The sequence below is a fragment of the Centroberyx gerrardi genome, chromosome 6 (assembly GCF_048128805.1).
Source record: "Centroberyx gerrardi isolate f3 chromosome 6, fCenGer3.hap1.cur.20231027, whole genome shotgun sequence".
Lineage (NCBI taxonomy): Eukaryota > Metazoa > Chordata > Actinopteri > Beryciformes > Berycidae > Centroberyx > Centroberyx gerrardi.
In genome coordinates this window covers 21,684,234-21,705,090 of record NC_136002.1, presented here as the reverse complement: position 1 = coordinate 21,705,090, position 20,857 = coordinate 21,684,234, and the positions used below count along the sequence as shown (strand labels likewise).

At 40.8% G+C, this 20,857-nt stretch overlaps 3 protein-coding genes and 1 pseudogene across 5 annotated transcripts; all 4 read right to left on the bottom strand.

Annotated features, from left to right (window-relative positions):
* Positions 1-60: 60 nt before the first annotated feature.
* LOC139933722 (extracellular calcium-sensing receptor-like) lies at positions 61-3,519 on the bottom strand. The gene is made up of 6 exons (XM_078284269.1): positions 3,320-3,519; positions 2,844-3,132; positions 1,828-2,640; positions 1,500-1,727; positions 1,145-1,268; positions 61-989 (listed from the first exon to the last, which is right to left on the bottom strand). The coding sequence occupies exons 1-6, from the start codon at positions 3,517-3,519 to the stop codon at positions 61-63; spliced, it is 2,583 nt and encodes an 860-aa protein (XP_078140395.1).
* Positions 3,520-7,112: 3,593 nt separating this feature from the next.
* On the bottom strand, positions 7,113-10,545 carry LOC139907715 (extracellular calcium-sensing receptor-like). Its single transcript, XM_071894204.2, has 6 exons — positions 10,340-10,545; positions 9,843-10,131; positions 8,815-9,627; positions 8,489-8,716; positions 8,216-8,339; positions 7,113-8,032 (listed from the first exon to the last, which is right to left on the bottom strand). The coding sequence occupies exons 1-6, from the start codon at positions 10,543-10,545 to the stop codon at positions 7,113-7,115; spliced, it is 2,580 nt and encodes an 859-aa protein (XP_071750305.2).
* A 749-nt stretch (positions 10,546-11,294) lies between these two features.
* LOC139933723 (extracellular calcium-sensing receptor-like) lies at positions 11,295-16,874 on the bottom strand. 3 transcript variants are annotated; one of them, XM_078283984.1, is made up of 7 exons: positions 16,851-16,874; positions 16,071-16,219; positions 15,545-15,842; positions 14,513-15,307; positions 14,102-14,329; positions 13,816-13,939; positions 11,295-12,208 (listed from the first exon to the last, which is right to left on the bottom strand). In XM_078283984.1, exons 1-7 carry the CDS (start codon positions 16,872-16,874, stop codon positions 11,295-11,297), a joined length of 2,532 nt encoding a protein of 843 aa, XP_078140110.1. The 3 variants fall into 3 exon arrangements, with proteins under 3 accessions (XP_078140110.1, XP_078140108.1, XP_071784013.2); XM_078283982.1 differs by lacking the exon at positions 16,851-16,874 and adding an exon at positions 16,679-16,696 and having other exon boundaries at positions 16,071-16,255; XM_071927912.2 differs by lacking the exon at positions 16,851-16,874 and having other exon boundaries at positions 16,071-16,261.
* Positions 16,875-18,098: 1,224 nt separating this feature from the next.
* On the bottom strand, positions 18,099-20,812 carry LOC144539412 (extracellular calcium-sensing receptor-like; annotated as a pseudogene).
* Positions 20,813-20,857: the final 45 nt, after the last annotated feature.

Sequence of the window (20,857 nt, the reverse complement as noted above, 5' to 3'; positions counted from 1 at the left end):
AGAAATGGTTTGTAACTTCCAGAGGCATTGATCAATTAACATCAAAAACAAGTAACACAATCAAAAAATGAATATAATATTCAATAGCTTTGTTGTCTTGCCCATCATATGCTTTTTAGTATTTTCCCCTGGCCTCAGTAAAATAACAAAACATTTAGGAATAAAAATACAGAAAAGTAACCCATAGCTGGAGGCCAGAATAGCAAATATCTCCACAGCAACAGTAAACTTCCCAGGAGAGCTGACATAAGCTGGGACAAAGGTGATCCAGACGGCACAGAATATCAGCATGCTGAAGGTGATCAATTTGGCTTCATTGAAATTATCAGGCAACGTCCGAGCCAGAAAGGCCAGTACAAAACATAAGATGGCAAGGAGTCCTATATACCCCAACACAGCCCAGAACCCTACAGCTGAACCTAGAGCACATTCTAAAATAATTTTATTCTGAAAATGTCTCATATTCTTGAAGGGAAAGGGAGGGTTGATAGTTAGCCAAAGTATGCAAATCACAACCTGTATGAGAGTGAAAGCCAGAACACTGAGTCTTTGCTGTGCAGGCCCAAACCATTTCATAACATTACTGCCTGGAAGTGTAGCCCTGAAGGCCATTAACACCACTATAGTTTTCCCCAGAACACAGGAGATGCAGAGGACAAAGGTGATCCCAAAAGCTGTGTGTCGCAGCATACAGGACCACTCAGTGGGCCGGCCGATGAAGGTCAGAGAACACAGGAAACACAGTTTCAATGAGAAAAGCAGAAGGAAGCTGAGCTCAGAGTTGTTGGCCCGAACAATAGGCGTTTCCCGGAACTGGAAGAATGTTATTGCTATAAAAGTTGTCAAAATCACTCCCATCAAACAGAAGAATGTTAAAATGACTCCCATGATCTCAGCGTAGGACAGAAATTCAATTTCTTTCAAGATGCATGTGTCTCCTCTGGCATTGGGCCAATATTCAATAGGACATTTGAGGCATTCCATTGAATCTGTTTTTGAACGAGACAACAAAGAATATAAGTTATATTTTGTGCCAATTAGGAAAGAAATATCTCAACAGGACATATTGATAGTAAGGCTGGATATATTACCGACAGATGAAAACTAAATATTTATTAGATTTTGCTTTCCCACTAAATCATACCTGTGATGTTGCTGAATTCTCCCTCTGCACAGGGTATACAGTCATAACAGCAGACAGGTTTTCCTTTCTGCAGGACCTTTCGAGTTCCTGGGAGACAGCGCTCACTGCACACTGACACAGGCACCTGGTGCATGATTACAATGATGGAGGTGCATGCGACCTTTGTTCACTTGCTTTAATTTTTTTTTTTTTTTTTTCATTTACATGCCACTTGAAGTTTATTAACAGACATTCACTGAAATGCTATAACATTTTAGCTGCTGTACTCTTGTACCCTCATGACTTATGAAATATGTAGTACGGCATTTTGACCCACAACCCAGAAATAGGAGAACAAAAGAATATGAATATGTACCGTATTACTTCCTCCTCCCCACACTATGTTCATGCCATTCATTATAAACTGACGCTCGCTGGGTAGAGTGGCATCAAAGAAACCAATGTTGGCTACATGCATGGTCCCCGAGGTCACACTTTGTAAACTGATGAGTTCGTATTTAGCAGGTGAATCTCCATTCTTGTCAAAAAACACTCTCTCCCCCTGTCTCGTTGTGAAATTGACATTCTGTAAATAATGAAGCACCTGTAGAGGAGAAAACATACGCTAGGCTTTTTTTCTTGATGAGTCTGGCTGTGAATAATATAAGGTATTTTCAAATTAAGTTGATGGTTGACTTGCTTACCTGCCATGACTGAATGTGTTTGGTGTCAGCACAGCTCATATTGGAGAAGGGACCCTGACCCTCCTCACATTTAAACAGGTTGTGAAGAGCATGGGCCACTGCATAAACTGACTTGTACACATTGTTAGTAAATCTCAGCTCAGAAACGTCAGTGAACTGTGATTCAACATCTTGTAAGCTCTCAAAACCACTGCATGGCTTTCTTTGTATCTTTGCAGTCGCATTCAGAGAGCAGTCAAACACATCTTCCCAGAAGTCTTTGACAAACTGGCTGTGAGGGAACTGTGAGGGGTGAAGCCCCCTTAGGTGCTCCTCTAACCCGGGGATCTGAGCTCTGCTGACAGTGAAGCCTATGGAGCCCAGCAGGATGCTGTGTCCCTCACTGTCAGTCAGAGAGTGATCTGTGATCCAGGCGTCACTGCCAACCCACTGCAGTCCTGTAATGTTCTGCTTGTACAACTCTGCTGCCAGCACCTTAATTTCTCGGTGGGACATAAAAGCCATAATAACCTTGGAAGTGGATTGCTTTATGATGTCTATTATTCTCTGCAGTCTGTGAGCTGGCCCTGATTGTGAAAACGCTTCAGAATACTCAATGCACACTCCGTCTTCTTGTGCAGCTTGGATAAATGCAGCCATGCCATTGAGGCCATACTCATTTTCCACAGCAATAGCCCCCATCCAGGTCCAGCCAAAGTGCTTGACCAGCTTTGCTAAGGCTCTGCTCTGGTGGTAATCGCTGGGAATGGTTCTGAAAAAAGATGGAAACTCCTTTCTGTTGCTCAGACATGCACAGGTTGCAAAGTGGCTGAGCTGTGTAAATGAAGATAAATGTATATTTGTAAATTCCTTGAAATTGTATTCACATGAAATTTACATTATCGTAACAAAATCACATGAAACATCTAAATTACCAGACAAATTATGAAACTATTCAACAATTACAATTATCTAGTATGTTTCTAAATAGGCTCCTTCATAATTGGTTATGTGCACGTAAGAAGTAAAGCATTTACCACTGGAATCTGGAACCTCCCTATTATTCGTGCAAACCCCATTGTTGGTGTGGAGGCAGAGTGGCCCAGTACTGCCTGTGCAGTGTCAGACTTGGTACAGTTCATCTCATCTATGATCTCCCTCTGTCCATTGGCTAAATCTACAGCAGACTTCATGATGTTTGACATCCCACAGGCATTGTAGATATTGTAGCCCAATGTTTGGTTCGGGAGGATAGCAGGATTTTGATTTATTTCGTCAATCGCAAAGATCATGGTTTGGGCAAATTTGAATTCTCTTACATTAATGCTAGAAAAAAAAAATCATATATACATTTATTCATAATTATTTGGTTAGAAAACAGCTTTATGTTGCACAAGAATATATCAAACAAGAAAGCATTAAATGACGTAAAAATCAAAGTTCATCGTAAGAGAGAAAATAACAATCCCATAAAAACGTCATTCTTTTAAACTACACAAAAATGCATACTCACTTCATACACTTTGGAGGATTGGGTAAGCTTTGAAAGGACGGCACGCTCCCTTTGAACCCAGTGCGAAAGGTGAAGATGCCACCTAAGATGAAGTCTCCAGCCTTGGTCAGCTCAGGCGGCTGTGCGCTCCCCAGCAGCCGGCACACAGGCTTTCCCCTCCGAATCAGCAGAGCCAAGAGGAGCAGCTTCAGCAGTGGCATCGCTCCACTCTGCAGGCCGGGCTCTTTGGCACTGACCCTGTAGCACTCACATTATATAACCACCCTGTAGATGCTACTGATATCTGCTAGTAAGTCCTGGTTCATGACCACACTTGGGTCCATGGACCTGTCAAACCTGCTGCTCAAGGGTGTGAAGCAAATGAGGCAGGCACCCCAGGGATGGAGAAAAGGGGTGTGGTGTGTGTGATTATCATAGGAGTATGCAAAAAGGAGATTCATTACATACATATCTTTTATTTTTAATATGTGACCCTTATTTAGTGAGGTGAAGAACCCAGCAACAGCCTGGGGGAATAGCTGCAGAAGTAGGAAGGGTTACACATATATATATGGAGGCTGGCCAGCACAACCATGATCCTGTTCCGTTGGTAGCAGCTGTACTCAGCTGTACTGTACTGCTTATAGTTCAGAACCATTTCTTAGGGCATTTGGCACAATTATTCAAAAGTTGTTTTTTTAGTTATTTATTTATTTTTACCACGGTGCCACTGAGTCAAAACTCAGGTTGGGCCAGCATAAGTGAGACACTTACTCTATACCTGAGCATTATGAAACTTTGTCATGGTGTGGTAAAAAAATATTTTATACAAATCTATTGAGCACTATCTAATTAATAAAAGGTAGTGAAAGTTGCATCATTGTGAATATTTTACTTAATCTTAACATGTCAGCCATAATTTTGAACTCCTACAGGCCTCAGGACTCATGTCGTCATTTCCTTCACGTTTGTTAGCATTTTCAAGACTTCCAGATAAAAAAATAGACAACATATGGGAGAAATGAATGGGGTTTTCCAAATTCTTTTAAAAACTATATGACATTTGTATGTTTGTATATGAAAAAAAAAACCTTTTTACATGTTTTAAATTTGCAACATTTCAGTGTAGTTTTAAAAAGCAATTTGCTAACGGCTAAATGGTTAACCACCAATCACACAGAGGGCTGTTTTTTGAGCTACCGTCCACACCGTCCAAACCTTTGCTGTTACCCGCTTATCGTAGCAGTCAAATTAATCATACATTTTTCTATTTTGTACAGTTGTAAATATCATTGTAAAGAGAAATAGAAATGCTTGTACCTTGCATTATGCTAACATACTTGAATAGCTGGTCACAGAACTGCTAGCTCTGATGCAACATGTGCAGGAGCGTTAGCTGGCGGTTAGCAAAATAATTATTGCAACTTGAAAGTGGCATCAGAATTCAATGCATCCAGTGCCATTTGAGAGAGAAATGTGTGCAGATAAAAATGTACAAGTTTAAAACGCCAGCTTCAATCATAGACTGTGACAGGGACGATTACGTGAAACACCATTAATTTTCTCCATAGAGGATTTTCCTTTGATCCATTTGGGCAATGGTTTGTACTCTGCCTTACGTCAGATTTCCAAGGTGTATAATCCCCTCCGTATCCGAATGAGTTTCGATGACAACGGAAAAACGTACTTCTGGGTTGTTCATCTATTAGTTAATCTGTTCTATGGAACATACAGCAGCCAAGCTGCAAACATAGCTTATAGCATATTACGTACATCCTGTACATCCTGTATATAGAAGCACTACATATACAACAATGTGATTCATTACAAAATGCATGTCGTCTTACAGTCATCTGTATATATCATCATACTGTACATATCACTGTATTGCAGCAGTTTCTGCAAATTAAGGCAATTGATCAACTTGGTAACCGGAGAGCTGAAATCAGATTTGAATAAATTGATAATTAATTAGGTCATCGTCACAAATGTTCCATGGCACCATACAGTATCTGTAGGCCTACTTGTTGACAAACAATATAAAAACTGCAACTGTGCAATTGAGGAAATGTATAATACTTCCTCAAATTTAAGATTGATAAATCACAATGCTGCATGAGGCCCGACTCCGCCAGTTTAGACTTTGATAGGAAGTGGAGACAGGTCAAGGTGCCTTGGGCAGGAGGTTTAGGCCCTGCACAATATCTGAGGGCTGTCAGCTAACTGAAGAGTGAGTGAGCTGCCAGCAAGATGAAAAAGAAAGAAATCACATTATATTAAATCTCTATATATAGTATTGTAATGAATTTTAGATGCTTTACTGTGTGCTTCGATGTGTTGAAGATATTTGGAGTAAAATATTAAAAAGGGGAAAAACACTGGCTCATTACAGCAGGCTTGAGGTCAGACCAGCTACAGTGTAACAATGACACAAAAAACAAGATCAAAACAGAAGCTTCAATCAATTCTAAATGGAACAATTAATATTTTATGTCATGGGTGCAAATTAACATAGGCCCTATTTTTCTGCTTGAAGCTATGTGCCACCTGTTGTTCATGTTGTTGTGTAAAAAGGATGAGGCAATATGCTACAATGTTGAATCTCCTGTGTCTGTCTTTTCGAGGCTTCGCAGCAGCTCTCCCAGTGGAGTCAGGCCACTGGGTAATAAAGGCATGCTTACACCAGATGGGAACTTATTTATCTTTCAGTGTTTTTCTCTGTGTTTTTTGTTGTGCATGTGTGTGTATACATGTGTCCCCCGTGTTTCTACTGTGTTGCATCATTGTACATCTGAACTTAGAATACCAAGGTCAAGGAATCATTCTGTTAATAAATGGCAGGGCAAATTTTGGGGCTATTTTGCAGGCCTCATGCAGTATTGTGACCTATCGGTCCCATATTTGAGGCGGCACTAACATACATTTCCTCAGTTGTACAGTTCTTATATTATTCACCAAAAACATTTATTTTGAATGATTGCGCTTCATGCACAAGGAATGGTCATGCAGTGCTTTGAATGAGATTTTTGTAGCACTCGTGGTTGAGGATAATTTTGGTTGTAGATAGCTGTAAATTATGCACTCCATCCCCTGGTAACCTGTGGCTGCTTGTATCTAATTCAAAACCACACTCCCATACCTCCAGGCCATGGTCCAGTATGTTCTGCACTCTGCTATTACCTGCTGCCTATTCCCTGCAGAAACCTGCTCATCACTCCCATACTCCCTTCTGGCCCTCCAAAATCACATCCCACTTACACATACATTTCTTCTCTACTTGTGCAAATATGTTAATAAAATCTTCCTACGTCTCCACTCAGCTCTTTGTTTTTTCTTTCTGGCAATCTCCTACCCAAAATGATCATTCTAGGGCCACAGGATTTTATGATCTATAGTTAGGGCTCTAGGGCTCTGACCACTTCTCAGTTTGTGTCACAATGTGCATGTAATGTTGGTGATTCATCAATTTAAGCATATACTTCAATTGAACTCATTGTTCTATCATTCTGAATATTGCCTGTTCCATTAATTGTGCAGGAGCTGCTGTATAGATAGACAATGCTTTCTACATAATGGTTTTCACTTTTTTGTAGCTATGGAGAGGTGGTACTACAGAATTAAACAGAATCATATGAATGTTTTAATAGATTTCTTTATTGAAACAAATTACTAAAAAATACCAATCAATATCAATTTGGTTTTATACACAGATTACATTTTGGTTGCAAGAGAAACACTGCAGCAAAAGGAAAAAAACCCCACAATACATTAAATATATTAGAATATTTACGGACATCTGATGGTCTGACAATGCTTAATAACGTATATCATTATTAGATGTCTTTCCCATGATATGCTTTTTAGTATTTTGCTCAGGCCTCAATAATATGATGTAACATTTGGGGGAAAAAATGCAAAAAAGTAACCCATAACTGGAAGCCAGAATAGCAAATATCTCCACAGCAACTGTGAACTTCCCAGGAGAGCTGACATACGCCGGGATAAAGGTGAGCCAGACAGCACAGAATATCAGCATGCTGAACGTGATCAATTTAGCTTCATTGAAGTTATCAGGCAACTTTCGAGCCAAAAAAGCGAGTACAAAACATGACATAGCCAGGAGTCCTATATACCCCAACACAGCCCAGAAGCCTATAGCAGAGCCCAGAGCACATTCTAGGATGATTTTTTCATTGAAGTGCAAGAAATTCTTGAAAGGAAAAGGAGGGTTGATTGTTAACCAAAGAATACAAATGAGAACCTGTATGAGAGTGAAAGCCAGAACACTGAGTCTTTGCTGTGCAGGCCCAAACCATTTCATGACGTTACTGCCTGGAAGTGTAGCCCTGAAGGCCATTAACACCACTATAGTTTTGCCCAGAACACAGGAGATGCAGAGGACAAAGGTGATCCCAAATGCTGTGTGTCGCAGCATGCAGGACCACTCAGAGGGCCGGCCGATGAAAGTTAAGGAACATAGGAAACACAGAGTCAGGGAGAAGAGCAGCAGGAAGCTCAGCTCAGAGTTGTTGGCCCGTACCAGTGGGGTTTCTCTGTGGCAGTAGAAGACCAGTGTTGTGATCATAGTCAGAAACATTCCCAGCAAGGAAAAGAAGGCCAACAGAGTTCCCATGATTTCATCATATGCCAAGAATTCTATTGCTTTGGGAATGCAGGCGTCTCTGTGCTTGTTGGGCCAGTACTCCAGCGGGCATTTCATACAGTGTATCGAATCTGCAAAATGAAAAACAACACCAAGAATCAAGGAGTGAGAAAAGACGCAAAATATTGAAAAGTCAACACTAGGAAAGGGCATTATTGATTTGTAATAATTTTTTTCCTGATTATACTATGAAATGTAATAGACTTTATTGAATCCCATATAGCAGTTTAAATACTGGTGCATTGTTTATTTACCTGTTAAATTGCTGATCTCGCCTGATGGACAGGGTATGCAGTCATAACAGCAGACCGGCTTTCCCTTCTGAAGGACCTTATGTGTTCCTGGGGGACAGCTCTCACTGCACTCTGACACAGGCACCTGCCACACACCACATGCACAAACCATAAAAGTATAGGACTCAACAGCCATGTTAAACAAGGTTTTCTGAACATTTTCTTTTCACAACATACATTTCAGGAGCATTACAGCTAAGAAGACTAAAACCTGGTTCTGCTTCAGTTCTTTACCTTGGTCAGCTCACCACCCCAGACAACTGAGATGTTATTCATGATAAACTGATGGCTCTCTGCTAGAGAAGCATCATAGATGCCAACTGTAACTCCTTCCATGGCTCCATTGTTAGTTCTTTGTAAATTCACAAGTTCGTATCTTGCCGGTGGGTCTCCATTACTGTCAAAATATACTCTTTCCCCTTCTTTTGTTGTGAAATTCACAGCATCCAGGTACTGCAGGACCTTTTGAAGAAATGACAAATGAATTGAATAATGACAGTTGTCATACAGCAAACACTCTGTTACAGTGATAGAGGGATTCAAATGTGGTGGTTGCTTACCTGCCATGGCTGAATGTGTTTGGTGCCAGCACAGCTCCCATTAGAGAAGGGACTCTGACCCTCCTCACATTTAAACAGGTTGTGAAGAGCATGGGCCACTGCATAAACTGACTTGTACACATTGTTAGTAAATCTCAACTCAGAAACGTCAGTAAACTGTGATTCAACATCTTGTAAGCTTTCAAAACCACTGCATGGCTTTCTTTGTATCTTTGCAGTCGCATTCAGAGAGCAGTCAAACACATCTTCCCAGAAGTCTTTGACAAACTGGCTGTGAGGGAACTGTGAGGGGTGAAGCCCCCTTAGGTGCTCCTCTAACCCGGGGATCTGAGCTCTGCTGACAGTGAAGCCTATGGAGCCCAGCAGGATGCTGTGTCCCTCACTGTCAGTCAGAGAGTGATCTGTGATCCAGGCGTCACTGCCAACCCACTGCAGTCCTGTAATGTTCTGCTTGTACAACTCTGCTGCCAGCACCTTAATTTCTCGGTGGGACATAAAAGCCATAATAACCTTGGAAGTGGATTGCTTTATGATGTCTATTATTCTCTGCAGTCTGTGAGCTGGCCCTGATTGTGAAAACGCTTCAGAATACTCAATGCACACTCCGTCTTCTTGTGCAGCTTGGATAAATGCAGCCATGCCATTGAGGCCATACTCATTTTCCACAGCAATAGCCCCCATCCAGGTCCAGCCAAAGTGCTTGACCAGCTTTGCCAAGGCTCTGCTCTGGTAGTAGTCGCTGGGAATGGTTCTGAAAAAACTAGGATACTTTTTTCTATTGCTCAGACAGGCGCAGGTGGCAAAGTGGCTGAGCTGCATGTAACAAGAGACACAAATCAAAATTAGTGGCAGGGACAGAGCAAATATTTACTGCTTTTGTGTAATCACTATTTAGATTCATATTATAGCTAACATCAAATATGCCATTATATTTTTGCAAAACATAATCCATAAATTTCCAGCAGCAAATTTAACACTGGATTAAATGACGCTTAACACAGAATTCACTGACTTTTTCATTGACTTACCACAGGTATATCAAACCTCCCAACAATTCGTGCAAATGCAATAGTTGGTCTTGATCCTGAATGTCCCATAATAGCTTGCACTGTGTCACTTTTAGTGCAGTTGTTTTCACTGATTTCTCTCTTTTGTCCACTCACCAATGCCAGTGCAGCTCTCAATATGTCCATAGTTCCACAGTTATCATAGATCTTATAGCCAAGCTTAACACCAGAGAGTATTTCAGGGTTTCTGTTGATCTCATTTATGGCAAAGATCATTGTCTGAGCAAATTTGAATTCTCTAAAATTAAAGCTGGAATGGTGAAAGATGAAAGTGTAATTAATATAATAATAGAGTAAGTAAAAGTAATTAATATATCTACATTCAATCAATATATCTACATTAAGGAGTTAATGGAAACCTCTAAAATGCAGACATTGAATAAAGCATACAACACAATTAGATTCGGACCCTTGAACCATTTCAAATTATGTAACCATAAATTAGGAGCAATACATACTTTTTACATTTCCGTACTCGTGGAATTGTCTGAAATGTGTTAATTACATGATCTTGCCCTGTGCGGAATGAGAAAATGCCTCCAATAATGAGGTCGCCATCCTGCGCCAGTTCAGGTGGCTCTGCCCGCCCTTGTAGCCGGCACACACAGTCTCCCCTCCCCATTAGCAGGACCAAGAGGAGCAGCATCAGCATCAGCAATGGCATAGCTCTGCTCTGCTGTGCAGGCCAGGCTGAACAGCTCTACAGCTCAAGGCATTGCTCTTATAAACCTTCAACAACAAGGGGGAAGTTGTCATGGTTTGAACTCTCAAAGCCTCAGGAGACTACCGGACACCAGAGTTGTTTTTGTCTGTTTAAGACACCGAAGAGAAATATCTAGACATGTTAAAATTTGTGTGTTTATTATGATTCACATGACACAAATGTCACTGATGTTTTTAATGTATTCATGAATGTCATCCTGGTGAGAAGATATGCTGTTTCTCCCTTTGCTATGATACAATATAAAACAGTACAATACAATAAATACAATAATTTATTGTCCCAAAGAAACTTCAATTTGCAATGATGAGTACAGAAAGAAAATCACTACTCATTATATCTAATTAGTGATATATATATATTTTTTAAATATTTTATACCTATATCACTCAAATATTGTGAATGAATAAACTGTAGTAATGTCTCAATGACTGACATTCTGATTCAAGTGTAAGATAGATAATTTGTTCTTCAATAAAATGAAAAAAAGAAAAAAAAACACATTGGGTTTGCAAGTGCTAGTTTGCCAGTCTGTGTGAGAAATGAACCTCAACAACAACATGTATTAATGATTTAGATTAATGTCAATGACAGCAACCACAGTTAATTATAATAGTATTGCATTAATGCATAAAATATGTTTTATTGAAACAAAGTTCTTGTCATTCTACTATGCCGATTAAATTCACTCATCATGATGATTTTGATGGCATTTTACCCATCATGTTCTTTTTTGTATTCTTCTCTGGCTTCAATAAGATTATGTAACATTTTGGAATAAAAATACAGATTAGCAGTCCAAAACTGGAGGCCAGAATTGCAAATATTTCCACAGCAACACTGAACTTCCCTGGAGAGCTGACATACGCAGGGATAAAGGTGATCCAGACTGCACAGAATATCAGCATGCTGAAGGTGATAAATTTGGCTTCATTGAAATTATCAGGCAGTTTCCGAGCCAAAAAAGCTAGAAAGAAACATAACATAGCCAGGAGTCCTATATACCCCAACACTGCCCAGAAGCCTACAGCTGAGCCTAATGCACATTCTAGGATGATTTTGTCTTTAAAGTGTTTAAAATTCTTGAAAGGAAAAGGAGGAGAGATAGTTAACCAAAGTATGCAAATCAGGACCTGTATGAGAGTGAAAGCCAGAACACTGAGTCTCTGCTGAGGAGGGCCAAACCATTTCATGACATTACTCCCTGGAAGTGTAGCCCTGAAGGCCATTAACACCACTATAGTTTTCCCCAGAACACAAGAGATGCAGAGGACAAAGGTGATCCCAAATGCTGTGTGTCGCAGCATGCAGGACCACTCAGAGGGCCGGCCGATGAAGGTCAGAGAACACAGGAAACATAGAGCCAGGGAGAAGAGCAGCAGGAAGCTCAGCTCAGAGTTGTTGGCCTTGACTATGGGGGTGTTCCTGTATCTGAAGAAAATGAAAGCCACGATTGCAGTCATGCAAGTTCCTAACAGGGACGACGCTGTGAGCAGTGCCCCCATAATCTCTTCATATGATAGAAACTCTGTGTCCTTCTTTTCACAGTCATCTCTTTTCTCGTTTGACCAGAATTCAGGATGGCATTGCACACAGGTGATGGAATCTACAAGTTAAAATCAAAACAGATATTAGATTTCCTGAGTAACTCTCTGTTGCATCTGTATTTTAATTTCTTCTAGGCAGGTAGACTGTTCAGTAACACTACATGACCACCAGATAGCTATGTATAGAAAGGAGCCATGACCATGCCATGACATCTACATTGCACATTTGTGAATACTAATTAAATTCTTTGGTGAAAAAACTCTTCCCTAGGGGCAGGGGACGGCTGCCACTAACTCGGGGGGTTCACCGCTGGTCACCCCTTTGGCTCCCCCCTTGCTGAGTTGTAACTTTAAGCTAGCTTGTTACCGACCTATGTAAGTTAACATTAATGCTTTAACATGAGCTATCAAACTAGTGTTACAGCCAGCAAGTGAGCTATCAGTAGCTATTAACTGAGAGAAGAAGTAATTTTTTTGAGTCGCTGTTGAGTGACTTATCTTCTAAAACCTAGACAGTCTTTGCTATTAATTAACAACTAACCAACCCGAGAGCCTTAAGCTAGCAGTAGCTATGAATTTGTGTGTTTTCTTTTTCTTTTCTTTTTTTTAGCTGTGGGGGGTTGGGTTATTCGATATCGTGAAAAATATTGCAATATTCACAAAATATTGCAACATTCAATAATATCGAATATCGGCCCAAAGCCAAGTGCCTTCCCTTGTATTTAATCTCTATTGATCCCAAAGTTGCATTGTTTGTTTATATCTGTTGATCCAAAAGTTGCATTGGCATGAGTGATGGCTTGTCGGACAGTTTTGTATTGATTAGATGTAATTTATGCTCTTGCCCTTTCTTTATTGGCTGTTTTTCCTGTTGTTTATTTTTATTCATCCCAAAATCGTATTGAGATGTGTGATGACTCATTGAACTCACGAGAAAATTTCCTGTACATTGTTGATTTAATTTAAGTCCCTCCCCCTTTCCTAATTGGCTGGTTCTTGATTAACTATATCTATTGATTCTGAAGCCACATAAACTGGAAAAGGAAACTATTACAGAGATGTTATATTCCAGCGATTGGAAGTTTTTATATACCCAGGATTTCAACTACTTGCTAAGTAATTTGTAATTACTAATATTATGTACCTGTGCTACAAGTTGACATTAAGGTCCTGGTGGTAGGCCAAGTGTGATAATCTTGGCCATGCAAGAAATAGTGTATATTTGACGAAGGGGAGAAAATTATTTATAAATAAGGAGGGAGCATGTACTTATTTACATAATTAATTAATTCATAATTTTACACTCATTGTATGCTTGGATAGGTTCCAGCCCCCTGTGACCCTGAAAATGATTAAGCAGGTAGAGAAAATGAGTAAATGAATGATGCATATTAGTTCTACAATTAACTAATTTACACATTTACAGTATAATCACATAATGCTACTATGCTTTAACTCAACCATTTTCTATATTTCAGAACAAGACTTCACAGTAGGCTACTACCAAATTTGATATTCAAATGCACTGATGATTAACTCCATTTTTACTATGAATTGTACTGTATATCAACATTTAAATACTGGGGTTATATTTGAATATTTAGTTGATTGCTGATATTGAATTTACAGGCTTTATCCTCTGATCCATTAAATAATACTAGAGTACCTGTGGTGTTGCTGATTTCTCCCTCTGCACATGGGATACAGTCATAGCAGCAGATGGGCTTTCCTTTCTGGAGGACCTTACGCGTTCCTGGGCGACAGGTCTCACTGCACACTGACACAGGCACCTGCATGAACAAAAAGCAGTATGAGATAGACAAAACATACAGGCTTTCACTTTGATATGCTGTTGTCTTTAAAAGTCACCATTTGGAATTCTGATGAACTCGACATTACGATACAATAATTCTGCATGTTAACAATTCATGAATGATCATACGGTAGCTCACCTGTTCTGAGTTGTGTGCCCAAATTAAGGACTTAGTGTGCAGATTTAGCTGTTTTTCTGCAGGTAAAGATGTGTCGTAAAGACCAACGGTGACAAACTCCACACTGCCATTTTCGTTCGGCTGCCAGTTTATGATTTCATACTTTGCTACTGGGTCTCCATTCTCATTAAAGTAAACTTCCTCCCCCTCCTTTGTCTTGAAATGAGCCTTTTTTATGTGCTGCAAAATCTAAGTAGATAGATATTACTTTACTTATTCCATTAAATGTCAAACCACCTCGTATTAGCTCTGCAGAATGATGGACATGCAACAATTTATTCAACAATACCATTACAAATTCACCATTTTTTTCTGTTCATGTAAGAAGCACATAATATTAAACTATCATTCAGCCTTCAGTGTTCAACTCACCGTGAATGGATCTGGCTGTACCTTGTTGCTACATATTTCTTTACAGCCAAGAATACTATGAAGTGCGTGGGCCACAGCATACACTCCTTTATAGAGATTGTTAAAGATGGGCATGAGTGACATATCAGTGAAAATGTTTTGCTGCCCAGACAGATCTTCAGACCCCGTACAGTCTCTCTGATTCCCTTCTGAGCCCTTCGTCTGCTTGAACCTACAATGAAACATTGTCTCCCAGAACTCTGTGAACAATTCATTACTAGATGAATTGAGTGGCTTTACATCCAACATGAACTCTCTCATGCCTGTGACATGGGCCTTGGGGATGGACAGCCCTATTGCACCATCCAGGATGTGGTGTCCATTCATAGTTGCAGTGTAGGAATCAACGATCCAGGCCTCAGTGCCTACCCACTGGTACCCAGTCAGGTTGTGGTGGGCCAACTCATGTATTAGTATATCCAAATCCATGTGGGAGAGGAAAGTGACAATCACCTGGGAAGTGGAAGCTTTGATAATGTCAATTATTGCCTGTAATTTTTCTGGTGGATCTGTTCTAAAGAAGGATACAGAGTACTCTAGACAGATGCCCAGCTGTTGGGCCGTCTCTGTGAATATGGCCATGCCGTTATTGCCATAATCATCATTGGTTCTAATTGCCCCGACCCAAGTCCAGCCAAAGTGCTTGACCAACTGGGCCAGAGCTCTGCTCTGGTAGAAGTCACTGGGTATTGTTCTGAGGAAGGATGGGTACCGGACTTTGTCACTGAGACAAGCACAGGTGGCAAAGTGGCTGATCTAGGGAGTAGAAAGGAATGATATTCCCAAGATGAGGATGCAAATTCTAAACTTTTTACACAGGAAAACATAGAGCACATTAGCAGTAATTCTCTTAAAACTGCCTTTACTGTGAGCAGTCGGACCAATTGCAGTATAATAATTATTATCGAGAAAATAAAACAAAATAAATAAATCAAACTGTGGCCAAGGTCCATTACAGTACATGATTATACATTTGTTAAAAATCCTACCCACCAATGGGATATGAAAGGGTCCAATGACAGTGGATATAGCCATGCAAGGAGAGGAGGAGGTCTCTCCCATAATGGCCTGCACTTGGGCCGGTCTGGTGCAGGGTGCCTTGGAGGCTGCGGATATATCCTCATTACCATTAGCCAAGGCCAGTGCCACCCTTACTCCCCTCGCAATGGAGCCACAGGCATCATAGATCTTGTAGCCCAGAAAGATGCCAGGCAGCAAGTCTGTGCTGTTGTTAATCTCCTCAATGGCAAAGAGCATAGCCTGAGCAAACTGGAACGCTCTGAAATTCAAACTTGACCCAGACAGTTATAAATAGTTGGTGTTACAGCCAGTATGTGCTTGAAATCGAAACAATAAAATAAAAAGTGAAACTAGTTGCTGATATTAATATTTGAGCAAAGAGACAGTATTTCTTATTTCATGACTCGGTGTGATAATCTTGTTTATCCATTTTGTATATCTACCCATCTCTTCTAATTTTGTATCTTACTTATGCCAAACAGCTTGCTATAGTATTTACCTTGTGCACTGCAGTGGCGGTGGTCTGCGCATGTAGGTGTCCTGTCTGCCTTTCCAGCTGCTGTGGAAAGAGAAGATTCCACCCAAAATAATGTCCCCATTCTTAGACAGCTGGGGGTTCTCCGGCTCTCCTATCTGCCGACACACCGGCTCCTCAGCCCCAGAGAGAGATGCCACCAGCAGCAGCTGCAGAAGGGCCCAACCCTGCTCTGGCCACCTCTGGGTGGACATCATACTGTATCTAAGAGACAAACTGCGGGGCAGCAGCAGATGCACCCTAACAGGAGCAGGGCAGAGCTTGCGCCAGTATTTATAGATATTGGAAAAGCATGACAAATAGTAATGGAACAGTGATATTCCATCTCCACGGCTCCACAGGGGGGACAGGACAGAGGAGGGAGGTGCAAAACTGGAAAGTTCTTAATGGGTTTTGGCAGTAGCTTATGTAACTATGGTATCTGATAGGAATATTCAGTCACATAAAATTGTGGTGTTTTCACTGAATATTTGAAGGTCTGATTTGCACTAATTTGAAAAAAATAATGGGGGATGAAGGAGCGGTAAAGTCTAGAAAATTATTTTTTAAAAGGGTTAACTGAAATGCCCCACAACTGTATTCCATAACATTCAGTCTTGCAAAAGATATTTTACCTGTACTGTAGATATACAAGTCATTAGGTATTCCTGATTCAGGCATTAAAATAAATCCACAATGATGGGGTGTGAACAATATTATGATTCTTTGTGTTTGGGTTTAGGAAGTCAGTGTCGAATCTGATGCTGTATTCGACCTTAATGGATACATCAGGGGCCTGATTTGGAGACAGGTCTTGTGATCAAATTTGAACTGAATGTAGCAATGTATGTCAAAATAGTTATCTATAGTATCTGATATCTCTATTTATCTAGCTATTTGCACATATTTAAATTAGGTAATATGCATACATTTGGCGCAAAATTGCCCCCTTTCTATGCAAATGAGCCTCATTGCAAAAACAGTCCAATTCACAAAGGTCGGCGCTAATTGACACACACAGTTAGAGTGAAATTATTAGCGTCTTCAGAGAGTTGGTGGTAACTGAAGCATTTATAAGGGGTGTCACGCCCAGACTTTATCACTTGTTGATCTAACTGAGAATTGAATTGAATTGACCTTGCAAATGTCTCTGCAACAATTCCACCTTTGTGTTACCTAAAAAATAAAATTGTCTGTAAATACAGTCTGTAAATAATATTTTGACATTATTATTATTATTACTATAGAACTTTAACACAGATTGCTTCACCAACAAAAGCAAATAAATCAGTACAACCAAACAATCAGTACAACTCAATTTCATTTTCACTTATCTCACTAGTCAGCACAGTGGGCTTTATTTTGGCCTAAAGATCCAGCACCATGGACAGCCCCGCTCAAACTCATTTACAGTATTACCTCCGCCAAGGAGGTTATGTTTTCGGTGCCGTTTGTTTGTGTGTGTGTGTTTGTCTGTCTGTCAGCAGGATTACGAAAAAACTACTGGCCCGATTTTCATGAAACTTCGTGGTAGGGTGTAGCATGGGCCAAGGAAGAACCCATTAAATTTTGGAGCGGATCCGTATATTGGTTGCGCTTGCACATTTGCATGTCATAGAAGACTGGATTGGCCTTGGCGGAGGTCTGCGCTCGCGAGTGCCCTTCTAGTTTATTTTGGGATGCAGTGAGATGCAATGACAAACAAAGGATGCAGTGACATGATGCAATTGTGTCATGAAAAATAAATGAATACATTCTCCTTTGTTCTCCGCTTCAAATCATGCCATCTTCTTTTGCAGTCTGAAGGTGCGTTTGGAAACACCAACAGCACTGACAGACTGGGATATTAAATCCCAAATATGGTTTCTCGCAGTTAAATCTCTTGCCTGAAGTTTTGAGGAATGCCTCTGCACCTTGTCCGTCAGGACTTGCAGCTCGCGGTCTAAACATTTCATTGTTCTCTTTCTCTCTGCCATTGTCCTGCCTACTGTGTTCTTCGCGCAAAGGCAACGTTTATACTTTGCCACATTGGTAATTGCAATCAGACACAAAACAGGGGCAAATTGCGCTCAGCTGCAACAGGTTATGGGCGTGTTTGCACTGGCATATCATTAGCGCAATATCTTTTGTGAATCGGTCCTTGAGACGGAGCAAATAGCGGGTGCAAATGATGCGCAATTGATGGTGCTATTAGCGGCCGCAATCCATTCTTTGTGAATTCGCCCCTGAGTCTTTGCTGTGCAGGCCCAAACCATTTCATGACATTACTGCCTGGAAGTGTAGCCCTGAAGGCCATTAACACCACTATAGTTTTGCCCAGAACACAGGAGATGCAGAGGACAAAGGTGATCCCAAATGCTGTGTGTCGCAGCATACAGGACCACTCAGAGGGCCGGCCGATGAAAGTTAAGGAACATAGGAAACACAGAGTCAGGGAGAAGAGCAGCAGGAAGCTCAGCTCAGAGTTGTTGGCCCGTACCAGTGGGGTTTCTCTGTGGCAGTAGAAGACCAGTGTTGTGATCATAGTCAGAAACATTCCCAGCAAGGAAAAGAAGGCCAACAGAGTTCCCATGATTTCATCATATGCCAAGAATTCTATTGCTTTGGGAATGCAGGCGTCTCTGTGCTTGTTGGGCCAGTACTCCAGCGGGCATTTCATACAGTGTATCGAATCTGCAAAATGAAAAACAACACCAAGAATCAAGGAGTGAGAAAAGATGCAAAATATTGAAAAGTCAACACTAGGAAAGGGCATTATTGATTTGTAATTAATTTTTTCCTGATTATACTATGAAATGTAATAGACTTTATTGAATCCCATATAGCAGTTTAAATACTGGTGCATTGTTTATTTACCTGTTAAATTGCTGATCTTGCCTGATGGACAGGGTATGCAGTCATAACAACAGACCGGCTTTCCCTTCTGAAGGACCTTATGTGTTCCTGGGGGACAGCTCTCACTGCACTCTGACACAGGCACCTGCCACACACCACATGCACAAACCATAAAAGTATAGGACTCAACAGCCATGTTAAACAAGGTTTTCTGAACATTTTCTTTTCACAACATACATTTCAGGAGCATTACAGCTAAGAAGACTAAAACCTGGTTCTGCTTCAGTTCTTTACCTTGGTCAGCTCACCACCCCAGACAACTGAGATGTTATTCATGATAAACTGATGGCTCTCTGCTAGAGAAGCATCATAGATGCCAACTGTAACTCCTTCCATGGCTCCATTGTTAGTTCTTTGTAAATTCACAAGTTCGTATCTTGCCGGTGGGTCTCCATTACTGTCAAAATATACTCTTTCCCCTTCTTTTGTTGTGAAATTCACAGCGTCCAGGTACTGCAGGACCTTTTGAAGAAATGACAAATGAATTGAATAATGACAGTTGTCATACAGCAAACACTCTGTTACAGTGATAGAGGGATTCAAATGTGGTGGTTGCTTACCTGCCATGGCTGAATGTGTTTGGTGCCAGCACAGCTCCCATTAGAGAAGGGACTCTGACCCTCCTCACATTTAAACAGGTTGTGAAGAGCATGGGCCACTGCATAAACTGACTTGTACACATTGTTAGTAAATCTCAACTCAGAAACGTCAGTAAACTGTGATTCAACATCTTGTAAGCTCTCAAAACCACTGCATGGCTTTCTTTGTATCTTTGCAGTCGCATTCAGAGAGCAGTCAAACACATCTTCCCAGAAGTCTTTGACAAACTGGCTGTGAGGGGTGAAGCCCCCTTAGGTGCTCCTCTAACCCGGGGATCTGAGCTCTGCTGACAGTGAAGCCTATGGAGCCCAGCAGGATGCTGTGTCCCTCACTGTCAGTCAGAGAGTGATCTGTGATCCAGGCGTCACTGCCAACCCACTGCAGTCCTGTAATGTTCTGCTTGTACAACTCTGCTGCCAGCACCTTAATTTCTCGGTGGGACATAAAAGCCATAATAACCTTGGAAGTGGATTGCTTTATGATGTCTATTATTCTCTGCAGTCTGTGAGCTGGCCCTGATTGTGAAAACGCTTCAGAATACTCAATGCACACTCCGTCTTCTTGTGCAGCTTGGATAAATGCAGCCATGCCATTGAGGCCATACTCATTTTCCACAGCAATAGCCCCCATCCAGGTCCAGCCAAAGTGCTTGACCAGCTTTGCCAAGGCTCTGCTCTGGTAGTAGTCGCTGGGAATGGTTCTGAAAAAACTAGGATACTTTTTTCTATTGCTCAGACAGGCGCAGGTGGCAAAGTGGCTGAGCTGCATGTAACAAGAGACACAAATCAAAATTAGTGGCAGGGACAGAGCAAATATTTACTGCTTTTGTGTAATCACTATTTAGATTCATATTATAGCTAACATCAAATATGCCATTATATTTTTGCAAAACATAATCCATAAATTTCCAGCAGCAAACTTAACACTGGATTAAATGACGCTTAACACAGAATTCACTGACTTTTTCATTGACTTACCACAGGTATATCAAACCTCCCAACAATTCGTGCAAATGCAATAGTTGGTCTTGATCCTGAATGTCCCATAATAGCTTGCACTGTGTCACTTTTAGTGCAGTTGTTTTCACTGATTTCTCTCTTTTGTCCACTCACCAATGCCAGTGCAGCTCTCAATATGTCCATAGTTCCACAGTTATCATAGATCTTATAGCCAAGCTTAACACCAGAGAGTATTTCAGGGTTTCTGTTGATCTCATTTATGGCAAAGATCATTGTCTGAGCAAATTTGAATTCTCTAAAATTAAAGCTGGAATGGTG

Bases quoted from the DNA above. Each gene is read 5' to 3' on its own strand.
- LOC139907715 (XM_071894204.2), bottom strand. From the start codon at position 10,545: ATGCCATTGCTGATGCTGATGCTGCTCCTCTTGGTCCTGCTAATGGGG. The intron at 9,628-9,842 runs GTAAGTCAATGA...TGTTACATGCAG, and splicing joins GGAGGTTTGATATACCTGTG to CTCAGCCACTTTGCCACCTG. The intron at 8,340-8,488 runs GTAAAGAACTGA...GGTGTGTGGCAG, and splicing joins GGGGTGGTGAGCTGACCAAG to GTGCCTGTGTCAGAGTGCAG.
- LOC139933722 (XM_078284269.1), bottom strand. From the start codon at position 3,519: ATGCCACTGCTGAAGCTGCTCCTCTTGGCTCTGCTGATTCGGAGGGGA. The intron at 3,133-3,319 runs GTGAGTATGCAT...TTTTTTTTCTAG, and splicing joins AATCCTCCAAAGTGTATGAA to CATTAATGTAAGAGAATTCA. The intron at 1,269-1,499 runs GTACATATTCAT...ATCATGCACCAG, and splicing joins GGGGAGGAGGAAGTAATACG to GTGCCTGTGTCAGTGTGCAG.
- LOC139933723 (XM_078283982.1), bottom strand. The intron at 15,308-15,544 runs GTGGGTAGGATT...TCTACTCCCTAG, and splicing joins GACCCTTTCATATCCCATTG to ATCAGCCACTTTGCCACCTG. The intron at 14,330-14,512 runs GTGAGTTGAACA...CTATCTACTTAG, and splicing joins TACAGCCAGATCCATTCACG to ATTTTGCAGCACATAAAAAA.